The sequence below is a fragment of the Botryllus schlosseri genome, chromosome 16 (assembly GCF_051294905.1).
Source record: "Botryllus schlosseri isolate E-star chromosome 16, Bs_hap1, whole genome shotgun sequence".
NCBI lineage: Eukaryota > Metazoa > Chordata > Ascidiacea > Stolidobranchia > Styelidae > Botryllus > Botryllus schlosseri.
The window spans coordinates 1376840-1393257 of NC_137251.1; the positions used below are offsets into that span (position 1 = coordinate 1376840).

The following is a 16418-nucleotide window of genomic DNA, read 5'->3' on the forward strand; positions in this document are numbered from 1 at the left end:
AACCAACCAAATACAACGACTGCATCACGCATCATAGAATATATTATCGTTACGAAAGATATTACAATTCTACCCTAAATAGTATAGTTGACTAATGTTTATGAAGTATCTGAAACAGTAAACAAAAAGTGGATCGGACTTCGAGTCGAGCGACAAACGCGAGCAATTATGCTCAAGTAAAGTAAACGTTTCGGTCCTCGAACGGTACTGCAGTGGTCAATATTGCTTTTGCGATATCAGTGGTTGGAGATAAAAATTTATCGACAATTTTCGTGACGTCACAACATGTTAGTAGGAAGTCAGAAAACTTGAATCCGCTACTGGGAATATTAATCTATTTCTTGTAGCTTGCAGATGTCAAGATGCAGCCTTTCTGGGTTATCTCATGTCCAATGATAGTAATGGCTGTAAAGCAGTTCCAATATATATTCAAAGTTTTGGAAATGCGACTTATTACGACAATGCTGCACGACACTAACTCAAACTAATTTAAGTTACAATTCAAAAGTTGAAGCTTCAACACGTTTCGTCATCAGCTTAATCTTGCGACAGCGGTAAAAACGAGATTCTAAAAAATGTAGGTCTGCGACATAAAAGGCGGAAAAACGGTGTTTTGATGGCGTTACGGAAGATCACTATTCGACGGTAACGGACTTGGCCAGATTACGCGGGCAGTCGACCTGAAAAAGATGAAAGGAGAGAGTTTGAAACAATGTGACAATCATAACTATGGCCAAAAAAAATACCGAGTCTTGATTTTCTCAAAACGTGACAAATGGACATAAGTCACTCCAGAGCAGCGATATATTCATATTGCAATAAACCCGAATTTTTGGCTGCCAGGGGCAATCGCCAGCAACTGGTAGAGAAATGGTAAGAACATCGCATATCAATAATTGTATCACAAAATTCGAATAATCGGGGTGAACAGATGACTTGAGCTTAATGTACTACTTTTAGAATATACACAAACTCGTTTTTTCGGTAGGTGTGGCTTTTTAAACAAATTCTCGATTTAATCCCAAACTTGAAGTAAACATTTGAGATTTAGAAATCTAAATGTAGCCGAGTAACATCTCAATCTGGACTTTTCTAATCCAGGAATTCAGTATGAATCAGCTCTGCCCATTAATCTGATCAGCTAGAGTCCAGCGTTAATACGAAAACTCACATCGAGGCCTTTGAGTACGGCCACGTGGAATGACAATAACTGCAGCGGTATGACGGTGAGTATTCCCTGCAGGCAGTCGACAGTGTGCGGAATCTGCAGGACGTGAGACGCAAACTTTGGCGTCTCCTGATCGTCCTCGGTGCAAATCACGATTGGCCGGCCCTGAATCAAGCACAGAGATCGTCAAAGTAGGCTTGCTACACAAGTTCAAGCAAAACTGTAAATTATAAAATCAAGTCATGACTCGAGTCATTACAATCCTGCTTGTGCCCAGCCCTAGAAATAACACTGCAAACAGTGAGGATATTACTAACATGTCTCGCTACGACTTGCTGCAAAGCGTTCTGGCATTTCTGGTAGACTTGATCCTTGACCACAATCATAAGGATGGGCATGTCCCGGTCCACGAGGGCAAGCGGTCCGTGTTTCAGTTCGCCCGCCATGATTCCCTCGCTGTGCATGTACGTGATTTCCTTGATTTTCTGGAAAAAAATTGGTTCTGTCAAAAAAGCGCCAACAGTCTCAAAATAATCGGCATTGCTACTTGAGTAAAAATGAAGGCAACGTCACACGATTATACTCAAGTAATAGTAACCATTTTAAAGACGTGTAAAAATAATTAAAGTGGATGTCGAAAAGCCAAATTTAAAAGTAGATAGTTTCAAAAAGTACATTTGAAAAAGTTGATTCGCATAAACAGGCCATTTTATGTGGTCCCTATAAAAACTTCACCCATAAAAACGACAAACGACACTAATTCCCAGTTTTCAAAACCTAACGTGTAAAATATATTCAGTTGTCGCGATACAGGAGCTACTTTGCGTGGTTGTAATGAAAATTTTTTTCTTCTGTGACACAATACTGTCCACTTTCCAAAATCCAAATGCTCAGGTAAGCGCGTAGCCAGCCAAAAAATGAGGAGGGGGTTTTGGAATAAAAGAGAGGGGTTTCGATTTTTTCCGAATTTACTGATATAGCATCAATTCATTAGGGTTAAGTACATGCGTAAATGGCGATTCTACAATCTCCTGGTGTTGACGATTATACGCCTATGATAAGCCTGTCGACTAGTCCGAAGTGCTGTTAATTAGCGACTCCCTGATCTGTTGTGAACAATGAAATACGCAATTGAATACGTAGCCTCAGCGACAATTTGCGCAAGTCAAATGTACGAGTTTTTATGCAATATGTGCTATAATGACGTTGATTTCAGGTGCTTCAAACCTTACCTCTTTTATAACTCAAGCCTTGACACACATCTTCCGATGGTTATGTTCAAGCATTGGCGGAAATCAATTACGCATGCACGCACGCATCACGATATCATTCAGTTTCGCGATGTCACTCTTTAATAACAATTTCTAATCAGCATATACTTAACAGCATGGTCTCCAGGCCATCGGGAGATAGGAGCCTAAGCATGCTAGGCCAGCGATGATATCTTTCTTACTAGGCCTATATTGCAGATGTGTTGTGTAGGCCAGCGATTAAATCGTGCACACCAGACCAATGCAGATGCGATTGTGCAGGCCATCGCACCGGGCGCACCGGGCCTATTGCAGATGTGATTATTATTGAAGCCAGCGGAACTAAGCTTGTTGGACATGCGATAAATCAGGCCAGCAACGATTGCCAAGTGCGCGGCAATCAATGACCTAATTCGCAATCGTCTCAGCGGAAGATCGCGTCACATTACATTGTGCACAGACGAATCTTGCTAATTGGCCTCGCGCAACACTGATAATACGACTTATTGAATTGCAACCGTTTATTAGCGTCAGAATGGTCATTTCAAAAGGATGGGGTTTTGACCCCCGAAACCCCCCTCTGGTTACGCGCCTCGTAAAAATGTTTTGGCAGAAAACTGAAAACTGTCAAGTAGAATTAGTCTAAAATCATAACCACTTGAGTATTGCGAGTAGGCAAAATCTAGAAGTAGAAGTACATTTTTACTGACCACATTAGAGAGCAAGTACTCAAAATGTGCTCGTGTACTCCAAAAAAGTAGGGGTGCTCGTAGCTGGCCGTCTACGAGGAGCAACAACCTGGGAGTCCAGTACTCACCAAAGCCCCTTCGAGACAAGTCGCAAAATTAAAACCGCGACCCATCACCAGCAACGATTTGTTCTTGTGAATTTTTTCAGACAGATCGGCTATTTCCTGGTCGAGAGTCAGCACCTGCTTGATCAAGTCTGAAAAAAAAATTGTCGGTTGTTCATAAATAATTTTTTTCCTCAAATTTCATCGTGTATGGCACAGGCTGAAAACCGCTGCATGCCAAATTTGACTCAAGTCTGTTTCCGAACATCGAGTCAAGTCATGTTCACAAATTGACTCAAGTCAAGTCAAATGAAAATAATTATTTCAAGTCAAGTCATGACACTAGCTGAACAACTAGAAAATTTTCAGCTTTTCCAGAAATTTTGCAAATTTTTTTTTCCTCACCAGGTAATACTTTCAAGCCATCGAATATTTCATCATAACGTTCTCTTTTTGACAGTCTGTCTTCGCACATCATCATACCAAACATAACGAGGGCCACAAATTGACTCGTGTACGCCTGCAATATAAAATGACTCGTTCCGTTATAGTGCCCCTTAGAAACCAACCCCAAGTCCCTAACCTTGGTGCTGGCGACCCCGATCTCTGGTCCCGCGTTAACGTGAACCCCGCAGTCTGTCATACGGGAAATGGAGCTTCCTACAGTGTTGGTGATACCGACGGTGAGTGCGCCACGTTCCTTGCAGTACTGCAGGGCCATCAGAGTGTCCGCGGTTTCTCCCGATTGACTGCAAAAATATAAAATTAAATGAAAAATAAATGAAATCAGTTGGCTTGCAGACGTGTACATACAATTGGGTTGTTAAAGAAATAACTTTATTTTCAAATTCTACTGTCTATTTGAAAAAATTGAGGTTGTTGAAAAAAACACTGCACACCAGTTTTGGCTAAACTCCAGCCTTTAAAAGCTAAGCTATTATTGTTAAAATATTAATTATTTATCGAAAAATAACGTTTTTTTTCATAATTTACTGGCTATGCCATGAAATTGTGAAGTTGTCTAAAAAATTTGGCTCAATTTCAGTTATTGGAGTAGAAAATTTTGGATTTGAAATAATAGTATTTGCGGCGAGCAGTTCTAAACTTTCGAATTGAAGAATTTCCCAAAATCCAAAATTTTGTATCCGATATCATCGCTTCTACGGGTTGGAATTGAGCTGATTTGTTATGTATCGTTTTTGTGAGACAATTAAACAATTTCATGACGTAACCAGTAGAATTTGAAAAAAACATTTCAAATAAATGCTTCAAAATTTTGTAAATGCTCGATAAGCTAAATATGCCATTTCTTTCGAATAACCTATCAGCTGAATATATTATAGGTGAAAGTGCTAGATATCAATGTTTCCGGTATCAGCTCAAAAAATTTGATACTGATTTGATACTTCTACTACGACTTGAATACCAGGGCTGTAACCAAGTCACAAGGCTCCGAGTCACGAGTCAATCTCCCTTTCATAGTTTTGACTCGAGTCAAGTCCGAGTCCAAGTCCGCGAGCAAAGGGTCGAGTCCGAGTCATGGTATTACGACTCGAGTCCGAGTCATTGTGTTGACTGCTCAGTTTCCAGTTAAAGTCTTGTTAAACCCACTTTTATAACTCTGTCTGGTGATAACGAATGGCTCACATTTAAAATACATTAATTTCCCTCACTTTTAGCAGTTTCTGGTCGCATTTTCAAGTACCAGTACCAATAGACGAAATCCCAATAGTGTGATTACTTCACTATTCTTCGAAATTACAAGGCCGTCCGAGTCTCGAGTCTTATGACTTGGTTCGAGTCATGCGAAATGGCTCGAGTACAAGTCAAGTCAATACGCAGATTGACTCGAGTCGAGTCATTTCCGTATTTTGAGAAAATGACTCGAGTGATCAAAACCCTGCTGAATACGGACGATGACTATTCTGCTCATATAGAGACCCAACCTGATAAAGAATCCAACGTCATCTCTGAATATGGGAGTGGACCGGTCAAGAAAATCACTGGCCAGCTCCACCATCACCGGTAGTTCCGTGAGTTCTTCCAGCAGTTGCCGCGTCTGAAAGAGCAAAGGCGCTCAGTGACTAAGTACTTGTACTTTTCCGGAGTACTCAAGTATGGTTTGCCTACTCAATAGGATGTTCAAAAATAATTATTTTTTTCAAATTTTACTGAGTAATTGATAGGTTGCCTAAAAAACGCAGCACACCAATTTGGGCTTAATTCCAACCCATACAAGCGAAGCTTTTTTTCTTAAATAGAAATGGTTCTGTAGGTCGGAATTGAGCTAAAATTGGTATGCCGCGTTTTTTTAGGCAACCTTACAATTTTACCAAGTAGCCGGCATAATTTGAAAAAGGTTATATATTTGAACAGTTACTGACTGAACAGTTGTCAGTTTTTTAAACAAAACTAGGCCGAGATTGGTTAGTTTTTTCTTGGGAATCTCTAGTTCTATATGTATGGGTTAAAATTTATGACGTTACATTTTCAGTTTTTAGACAAAACTAGAATACTTGTTTGTTGTTTCTTTCAAATTGCTACTGGAGTGAAAATTTTCAACATTACTCAAACCACTACTTGACAGTTTTCAGTTTTTTAAACAAAACTTGGCCTAGAATGCCGATTTTTTTAAACTTATTTAGGATTAACTACTTCTATTTGTAATGGAATAAAATTAACACCGTTACTTCTACTTCTGCTCTTACTGCCTTTTTGAAAGTTCCCTAAAAATTAAGTGCGACTAAATGCGTCTTACAGCCAGGGCGGAATGATAGCTTGTGCCGCACGCGATCAGTATAATTCTTCTGCAACGCTGAATCTCTTTGATGTGGTCGACCAGGCCGCCCAGCTGGACTTTCCTCTCGTCCCAGAGAATGCGACCGCGCATCGTGTTCACCACGGACTCGGGCTGCTCGAATATTTCCTGAAAAGTCAAATAATAGTCGATTTTCGTCGCTACATCCTTTGCAGTATTCTTGCAGAATCCTATTACTACAATAGTACAGGTTAGGGTTTTTGAAAAATCTTTTTTTTTTTACAGATTCCTGGGCTTCGCTAATCGTATTGTTAGGTTACCTAAAAAATACGCTGCACAACAAATCGGGCTTGATTACAACTGATACACGTGAACGTACAGGAGTTTGAAAATTTTGAAGTTATCGTAAATTTTTTTGTTTTTCTTCAAATTTTATTGTCAAACCCACGAAATTGCCGAGTTGTCCACAAAAATGATGCAAAACAAATTGGAAGCGAAGTGATTTGGGTTTTTCACTCATAATTCTCCTTGATGAATCTACTCATAGTGGCAGGGAGCGTATCGTTTCAGTTTGTAAACAAGGTCTCTCACAACCGCGTAATGAGTAATCTTATACCCCGGAAAGGCATTAAGCTTATGCAGAGGAAATGGTTTCAGTTTCAGCTACAATATGAAACTGTGTTTTTTTGCTGATCATTGGTGTTATGGTATTGTAAGAATGCCAATAACTAACATTGGGGTAAAGCAAGGCACGTAGGAGCCAGGCAGACTTGAATAACTACATAATTCTAGTTTTTAAGTAGAATTCAGTAATTTAATCTTTATTTGAAAAATGGTGTAGCTATAATTCTAATTTAAATCTAATCCGAAAAAAAACTGTGTAGCTACCATTCTAATTTTAATTTAAGTTGAAACTTTTTTTAGCTTTCCACGCCTGGAGCAAGGTAGAGGCCTACACAGAGTAGTAAAAAACACTGGTCCACATAAACTGATACTTTTGAACAAGGAACACCCAAAAAGCCTTCAAGTTAGAATAAATGTATCCTTGCAATGGATGTTATGTTACTATGAACGTACGCAGTCGAAATGCAAAGGGGGGGCCTACCTTCTGCATGTAAGAACTGTAATTGCCCATCATGATCTGTTCCATTTCCATCTGTAGCGACTGGATGACCCTCGTTCCGTTCTCCTTGCGATTTCCGCGTTTCACCCGATGTATCGACAAGCCTGCGTAAATAGAATAAATAAATATAATAATATTAAATATATATAAAAATAAAAATGAAAAAATTAATTAATGATCATTGTTACGACATAACTAGAACTACGCACTTTTCAAAACTCGCAACTAGAACTACTCGCTTAAATAAATAATAGAATTACATACCTCCTTCGACAATCGCCGCTACATCATCGTCCTCAAGATAAATCACTCGGTTCGTGTGTTCGATGATCGCGCTGAAAAATGGAACTCGAAATTAGCTCGTGGGCAGATTAAATTTCAAAAAATTTTGGGAATAAAAAATTACTCCAAAAATAAACGGATTCATATTACAAGTTGTTTTTATAATGAATTCAAATTTTTTAAACTCCTGTGCGTTCACATATTCACCAGCTGTAATCGAGCCAAATTTGGTGTGCAGTGTTTTTTTTAGGCAACCCAACAATTTAATCAGTGAATCCCCGGAATCAGAGAAAAAAGTTAAATCCGAACAACCCTATCGCGCAGGGTACCTTGCGTCAGATGCAAAGAAGAATTCGATCCCATTTTCTCCCCCGTCTTCGCTGATGAACTCAGAAACGCTCTGATTGCGCTCGAGTTTGATTTCGGACAGGCCAGCCATACCTGGAACATATTTTAGACAATTCAATGAGAGGGGTGTTAATACTAGTCCAGTCTGCAAACACCATCAGAATCACTTGAAGGGATTAAAATCTGGCGCTGTAGATAAACAGAATGCAGGCTAGAAGAAGGGACTGCGTGACACAATCCTGTTTGAAAACACTCTCGAAGGCACAGAACTTCAATTTACGCTTAAATAATATATTCAAATTGAAATAAATCCGGAAATTTTCAGGTGACATTAGCCAGGTGATCGCCAGCAACTAGTAGAGATTTCAAATAAAATAATTTGTGTATGTAAAATATTATTTAATTTTTTGAATTTTATGCCAAATATGATATCAAGGGCATAAATATTATCCATTTATTCGAATTTTAATGATGGTTACATCATATCTGATAATACGATTGTAGATATATATTATACAATGATCTTTCCAATTCTCTACTAGTTTCTGAGGAGTGTCAGCCCGAAATAATCATGCTTATTTCAATATGAATATACTATTCAAATGTACTCTTGTTTGAAAGCAAACGAATTGAGCACCGAAACCATCTTGTGGAGACAACGCAGAAGAAATCATTATCAAACACATTCCAGAGAGAGAAAAATTGCAGGATTGGCTTCCTACATGCACAGTAAGAATTGATATCGGACTAGATTTAGACTTCTTAAAAGTACAGAACTTCTAAACACATTTTAATAATGTATTCATTACGTGAATACATTAAAACTCGAAAGATTTTCGAGCAAACAATCTTCATGGGCAATCAACAGCAAATAAAAATAAAAAATAAAATTGCATCCAACTACATTGCATGCATCCAATTATAGACATCATAGAAAAAAATGAAAGATGAAATGCAACTAAATCGATTGCCACTGAAAAGTGTCAGTCAGGTTTTAATATTTTAACGTAACATATACATTATTCAAATGCATTTGTGAACTTATGCACGACAGAATTCGAAGCGCTTCTTGGAGGTACAGAACTTCAACACACAATTGAATATGCTAAAACAGAATTTAGAAAAAATTATTCAATACAACATGCAACTGCTACATAATCTGCTTTATAATGCATCACTGCTCAGGACATCCTGATCAGACGCTGACCCATTCCTTCAAACAGAGAGAGCTCAGCGACAAATAGCTACAAATCACCAATTGAAGGGCTTCTTGGGGTTACACAACTTCAATTTACAACTGAATAACACATTCACATCGTAATAAACCCACATATTTCTTCAGGTTTATTTCAATATCAATATATCATTCAAATTCCCAAAAATTTCAACAGAATTCAAAAACAATTGCTTCTAACATTACTAGTTCCCAATTGTAGGAACCCGCCGGATTGTTTCAGGAATTAACTCCGATGAATTTCACGAGATTGGCACGCAATTGCCGTCACGTTTACCGTCGTTGTTAGTCTGCTCTTCCGACGGTTCATTTTGCAGTTCTGACAGGTCGGGGGGCGCTTTGCCCTGACTCCTTCTACGTAAAGTTTCCTTCCATTCTGAGACACATCACAAGTAGTTTAACTATGGCAGTTGCTCCACGAGGGTGTGACCAGACTTTTACAAGCTACCAAATCAGGTTGGTTGACGGTCAAATAAGCAATTCAATTTCTAGTTGCACATTTTGATAAGCCAGTACTAGTTTTTGGAAGTCTTGTCATGACCGAATTCTGAGTCGCGAAGGATATAAAATTAGGTGCCAGGTCGCAGTACCAGAATCTTAAATGCGACCGTTTAATTAACAACTACAAGAATGTCGGCTACAAGTTACATAAGCGGCGTACGCGGACAATTTGTTACGATACACTCTTCCCTGATCATTTATAAGGCATGCTTGTTAGGTTCGTTCAAAAATTTTACCGGATAGTTTATAAAATTGCTACATTGCCGAAAAAAAATAAAACTGCATAACAAACTAGGCTCCCTTCCGATCTGTATAGAAGGGAAGATATTAGATTAATAAATCTGCGAAAAGATTTCAGTCGTTATCTTATAAGTAGGGCGATTTTATACCTTAAAGATCAAAATTTTGACATTATCTGACCCTAAAAAACATAATTTTGACCAAATTTTACCCTCATGTATGTAAATTAGGTGTTTTTGCACATAATGTTAGCATTGTACTACTTATCTACATTTCTAGTTATAACTGTCTGTCTTTACGAAGTAGTTTGGACTGAAAAACTTTTTTGACTTGAAAACTGACAAATTTTTACCGGGTAGAAATAATTCAGATTTGTTCTAGTACAACGAAAGATACTCCCCTACATTCTCGGGCAGAAGGAGTCTGTCCTTACTTGGTAGCTTGACAATGGGCCGTCTACAATGGTAGGCCTATAAAGTAGGCTACAAGCTGTAAATTGTCAAATGGTAAGTTCACCGACAGTGCAAACATCCACGATACAAACAAATGTAGGTTGTACGTACATGTCAAAAAATCGCCCTGCTTATATGTTAGAAAACACTATACTGCCAGAAGAAACATTTTGAGGTACAGAACTTCAGTATACAATTGGATAGTATATTAATATTGAAATAAACCCAAATATTCTCGGCCGACACACGTCAGTGGTGATCTACGAGTTGCTGATGATAACCCCTAACGAGTGTCAGCCGAAACTATTTGGATTCATTTCAATATAGATATACCAATCAATTGTATACTGAACTTTCAGAAGATTGCACATTCTCTAGAATGATACCCCACTAAAAAAACTTAAAAATAACAAAGTCTCGCAAATTGATCTTTCAATCCTTGCAGAAAGTAAATCGAGAAATGTTTCAGTGACTTTTTTAGTTTTTGACTCGGGCTATATCAGTCGGAGGAGGGGGCATGCAGAGGCTATTCGGCTACTTTTTTGGCATTCCCGGTTTAGTGTGTGCGGACTACAGTGTGCCGATGCAGCTAATTTACCGTTTCCGTTCAATGGCAGTCCCGCGTGTTGTTCTATTCGGCAAATAAATAAATCAAGACAAATTTCATTAAAATATGCCAAGCCATCGGTTCCAAGTCACAAGACTATCTTACTTTTATAGTTTTTGCTCAAGTCAAGTCAGGTCATCATCAATTCATTACCGAGCCAAGTCCGAGTCATCGGAGCAAAGGTTCGAGTCAGAGCAGAGTGTTGAGACTCGAGTCCAACTCACTTTTTTGAAACTCTCGGGTGACATAGAAATCGAAGGCCTCACCTCACATTCAAAATATACTCATTTTTCTTACTCTTGACATTTTTACGTTCGTTCAAACAGATAAAATACAGTTTTTCAGCCTATTTTTCGAATGTCGGTGAACTGATACACGAGCTTTGAATTTAGTCATATAGAATGTCCCAAGTCACACACAATGACTCGAGTATAAGTCGAGACAATACACAAAGTGACTCAAGTCGAGTCATTTTCCATTTTCAAGAAATTGACTCGAGTCAAGTCAATGAAAAATTGCGACTCGAGTCGAGTCATTACAACCCTGCTGCCGAATCGAATCATCATCGAAATTATGACAACACAACCGACGAACCGAGCATAAATCTCTGAAATCCCACAAAAATGGCTTCAAGATACCTGAGCTGTAATTGATTGGAATGCTGTCCGTTGTGATTTTGGATTTACTTTTGATGCCGATAAGCAACGGGCTTCCTCGTCTGAAAAATATAAATAAATCGAATATATATTCGGTCATGAATGACTCTCAAATTTGAGCTATTTCAGGAAATAAACAACAGAACTACATTGTTTTGGGACAGTGTTTTAAAAATACATACTTTTCTTAATTTTACCAGTTAAATTGTCAAAAAAAATGAGCAAAATAGTCGCCTGTATCACGCTGATTGAATATATTTTCAAAGACCGCATCTAGTTGTAGTTTCATTGGTGGAGCGATTATTTTTTTGCGCAACTACAAATTAAATTTTTTAAAAAATATCAACATTAAATATCTTTTTTTATGACTACGCAAAGAGAATTTGGCTTGTAAAAAAATTTGTAACGCTGCAATTTTGAGAAAATTTTCACGTGTTTCGGTAGTCATTTGGCTTCAGCCGCAAATTTACATCTCACAACGCTGATTTACCGAATATATTTTCAGAGATCTCGCTATTTGTAGTGCCATTAGTAGGGCCGTTATTTTTAACCTGAAAATCTACTTTTTAAAATTACTTGCGTACACACTTGCGTGCAAACAACTTGAAGTTGTTTCCATTACTTGCAAATCGCCGCTTCTACTTGTATATATTTACATCTAATACTTGAGTAGCAACCCTGGCTACTTGACCGCCTCTGGCTAACGCACGTGATATCCAGGTTTAAAATTTGTTTGATATTTGTTCAGTCAAACCAGTTTGCATTTCCAATCGCATCAAACCTGTTTGTAGCCAGAGGCTGTCTACGTTATTACAAAATCCTGAAGACAATGAGGCTAATAACCTTTTAAAGGAAAATTTGGAAAACCTGCCATTCGGGTCACTGAATCCTGATTATCAAGAGTTCCTCAGCAGATTAATAATAGAACATGTAATTAGGGCTGATACTAAGCGAGTATTCAAGCGGTGTGATGATGTGGAAGGTTCAAATATGTACCATTTATATGACCACAAAAATGTAATACCAATTATAGATAACATTTGCGATTTCTCTGCATTTTGTGACAATGGTGCAGGTAAATCATGACTTTACAGATATGTCATGCCAGTAAAAAATCACCAACCTGGTAGCGATACATTGTCCGGGGTAATGCCGACTCTTGAACACACACGCGAAGGCGCCTTGCTGGAAATGAGAATTGGAAAAGCAGGGTTCATAAGAGGTCGTGACTCGACAAGACACTAAATCGAGTCAAACAAAGTTCGACAACTTGAAAATTTTCAGCTTTTTCCAAAGTGAATTTTCAGGAATACCAGAAATTAGATAAAGTGAGAGCGTGGAAACATTTCACAAATTAGATTAGAATTAGACTACAAACATATTCTAATTAAATAACTGAAATTATCTAGTCAACTTACAATTTGCTGAATCGCCCTTTCGACAAGAGTGCTGAAGCTGATCTCGTCATTTTCCTTGTTGTCGTAGAGATATTTCAGTAGCTTGGCGACAACTTCCGTGTCGGTATCCGATTCAAATTCAAAACCGTGGCCTTCCTGCAAAACCAAATCGTAAAACGTATTGAAAGTAAAGAAAACATGAAATGTGAAGAAATGGTGAATCAAAGAGTGTGTGAGACAGTTATGTTATTTTCAAGTTATTAAATTTTTTTTCAATTTTAAATTCTCTTATAATGGGGGCCGCAAACTTTTTTTACACCTTTGGCCTTATTTGAAAACTTCAAAAAACCGATGGTCCCTTTGTATTTTTCAACCTTTCGAAAAAATTAGAAAACGTTAATGCAATTTTAAAAACGGGTATACACAGACAGTAATGGGTAGTTAGTATGATATAATAATATAATTACAACATACAGTAAACACAATAGTACATTAATTAGTTTACATATTCAGCTAATATGACAGTTGAGCTTGTTTATGCTCTGGCAATGTCTGAATTGCAGGCTTGGTGGTAGAAAGAGCCCGAGTTTACCGTATTTTTATAAAATATTAATCATTTCTTATATAGATTTGAAGAGCTTCTTGGAGGTACAGAACTTCATTATGCAATTGAATAGTATATTTGTATTGAAATGAACCTGAATATTTTTGGCTGACACTCGTCAGGGGTAATCGTCAGCTACTAGTAGAGAATTTGAACGAACATTGTATGTCAACAATCATAACGTAAAATATGACATCCCCGGTATGAATAAGAATAACAATAAAAATATATATTATTTAATTGTATAGACTTGGGGAATAGCGATATATTTTTTCATGACCCGAGGTAGGAAACCCTGGCCCTATGCAACAACCGTTGCTAGAAGTATCATTCGAGTCAAAAAGTCAAAAATACTCACCAATAAGGTCTTGATAGTTTTGTAATTTGTAACGATCCCGTTATGCACAACCACGAATTCTGTCGAAAAATAAATGATAGTTCAAAGAAACGCAATCCGTCATTTGTGACGATAGCCTGTAAGTTTATTACAGTGTTAAAGGCTTTCAAACACACATTATTAAAAAGGGGGAGCAAAAATGAGTGAAAATATGCACATTTTATATACCTGAGTGAAAATATGCACATTTTATGCGACCGAAAAAATATTAATCCCATCCGCACCCCACATTGAAAATAATTTGTAGTTTTTCGACCATGCCTATTTCATTGCACTTAGTGACAATGATGTGGGTCGATCACGACTGCACAAATATATCATTTCCAGCAACGTGCTTAGCTTTGTACTACATACTTCGTTTGCTGCGATACGGTCAATTGAGATTTCAAGGATTCCACGGTAGGAAGAAATGTGTAGGCAGTAGGCACTATATATTAGTGAAAAGGGATGTATCATTTTTGTACTCAAAAAATCATCTCTTATTGAGCTAGACTCGAATCATGGCTATTAATATCCTATTTGGATTAAAGTGCTCGAATCACTACGCCTAGTCCTGCACACGATATCGCACGACGAACGAGATCGATTTCGGTAACCCTCTCACCGTTATTCTTGTCCGATCTCTGCGGATGGCTGTTAACTTCATTCGGGACGCCGTGCGTCGCCCAACGCGTATGCGCGATGCCAACGTGCGTGTCAAATTCCACTTCGAAGTCAAAGTCTTTCATCTCTAAACACAACACGACAAGAATTTAGACACAAATGTTCGCACAAAAGACACCTTGGCTTGTCATCAATCAAATCAACTCTATTAAGGATATCCACGCGGTGAAATATCATTGGTCTGAAAGTTACTCTCAGCAAATTAGTGCGGCAGTTCCTGTGGGCAGACAACTACAAAATTTTTAGCTTTTCCACACTGGAATTATAGCTAAAAAGCTTATTCTATATTAGACTAGAATTAAAATTAGAGCTGTACATTTTTTCCGAATTACAATTAGAATTATAGCTATCACAGAGTTTGTGAAAACTTGAAAATCGAAACAAGTTCAGCTCACATCAAATCGCTCTCATGAGCGCGCGGATGGCAAATGTTTGTACAGCGAGCAAATGATAGAGTTCTCCTGTAGCATTTTCACAAGAACAAGAAATCGGGTTAGAATTGAAATTTGAGAGCATAGAAACTATTCGCAAATTAGATTAGATGTACTAGGCCTACCATTAAAATTGAATATAAATACTAGCACAGTAATAAACTACTTCTTGATCTGGATTTTGCTTTATTTGCTTCATTTTTAGATTAATAATAAAATTTTGAAATTTCACAATGGCTATCGTTGCTAAAAAAAGGAAGTACGATCGTTACCGGTAGGTTGTTGAAAAAAAAATTCTATAAATTTTCCTGATGATTTTACATGATATTGTTAAGTCGTCTAAAAAACGATGTAGCGCAAATTTGGCTCCATTCCAGCAGGTTGTTGGAGTATGAAATTTTGGATTAAAAAAAAAATAGTAGGCCTATTTGCGGTGGCCAACTATCAATTAATTATCGAGCCGCAGGTCGCTTCTACAGGTCGGAATTGAGTCAAATTTGGTGTGCAGCATTTTTTTAGCCAACCTAACAATTTTGTCGAACAGCCAGTAAGATTTGAAGAAAGAAGTTATTTTGAACAACCCTAATGATGAAAATTACATGATGCTTGACCTTACTTATTTACGTGACAAAGGAGTATGTAAACCACAATCTTTTCATGTTCAACAATTCTGAAAAATGAGTCATTGAAACCAGAAAAGCTGAATGACAATGTGGGTCATTGATTTTTCAAAATTTTCAAAGGGTTCAAGGTATAAAAATGCTTGGCAAACCCTGCTGAGGGAGGGCACATTCATCGTACATAAAATTGCTACACAGAATCCATCCATCAGGAACACAGAACTTTAAAAAGGACATAATTTATGAGACTGGCAAGCAATACATTTTATTACTGACAAAATCAGTTTATCATCAGCTAAGGCATCTGGAAAATTTCATGCACCAGCATCAATCAGTCGCAACAAATTTATGTGTGCCTACAAACATGATGTCCCACCCTTTCGTCACCGTAATGAGAATCGTTAAAACAATAATTTTAATCAAACACATCCACTATACGTCCTCGTAGTTTCACCGGCCGGTAAATAATTAACCGGTAATCGCAAGTGCAGTTTGAGGACACATAAATCCCCAGGACAGGTTTCTATGATGAAACAATGCAAATATTTATAGATATCGTCATACAGAAAAGGTACACAGCCGGTTGTGGAAATTTACAAAAATGAGTATGCCTATATTGCCGATTGGAATATGAAAGTAACATCTTTTAATCAATCAATGATGAAAACAGATTCTTACTGTAAATTTTTTCATCCAAATTCTTGACTTTTCCCTTCTGTTTTATCAAAGCTACCGGACCGAGAGCATGTTTCTTTGGCAAGATATCCGCAGCAATCGGGACCCTCTCATCTACTGCAATGCCTTAGAATAGAAAAACATAATGTCTGCTCAATCACATGGAGATATCATGCATTGCATCTAAGGGATGATCCCTTATTATGCAAGGAGCTACTT

At 37.7% G+C, this 16418-nt stretch overlaps 1 protein-coding gene across 3 annotated transcripts in view; it reads right to left on the reverse strand.

Annotated features, from left to right (window-relative positions):
• Positions 1-24: 24 nt before the first annotated feature.
• LOC145459003 (glutamine--fructose-6-phosphate aminotransferase [isomerizing] 2-like) overlaps positions 25-16418 on the reverse strand; it is a 97953-nt gene continuing 81559 nt past the window's right edge. The window contains exons 4-21 of one of the 3 annotated variants that reach the window (XM_080337521.1): positions 16203-16325; positions 14415-14540; positions 13772-13830; positions 12831-12965; positions 12536-12597; positions 11395-11474; positions 9234-9332; positions 7704-7815; positions 7357-7427; positions 7075-7196; positions 5970-6137; positions 5158-5270; positions 3795-3960; positions 3617-3731; positions 3236-3363; positions 1486-1653; positions 1172-1333; positions 25-680 (exon numbers count right to left, since the gene is read on the reverse strand). In XM_080337521.1, the coding sequence (XP_080193647.1) occupies positions 636-680; positions 1172-1333; positions 1486-1653; positions 3236-3363; positions 3617-3731; positions 3795-3960; positions 5158-5270; positions 5970-6137; positions 7075-7196; positions 7357-7427; positions 7704-7815; positions 9234-9332; positions 11395-11474; positions 12536-12597; positions 12831-12965; positions 13772-13830; positions 14415-14540; positions 16203-16325 (2054 nt within the window). In that variant the 3' untranslated portion in view covers positions 25-635. Of the gene's footprint in view, positions 681-1171; positions 1334-1485; positions 1654-3235; positions 3364-3616; positions 3732-3794; positions 3961-5157; positions 5271-5969; positions 6138-7074; positions 7197-7356; positions 7428-7703; positions 7816-9233; positions 9333-10747; positions 10781-11394; positions 11475-12535; positions 12598-12830; positions 12966-13771; positions 13831-14414; positions 14541-16202; positions 16326-16418 lie in introns of all 3 variants that reach the window. The other 2 variants (XM_080337522.1, XM_080337524.1) reach the window with 2 other exon arrangements.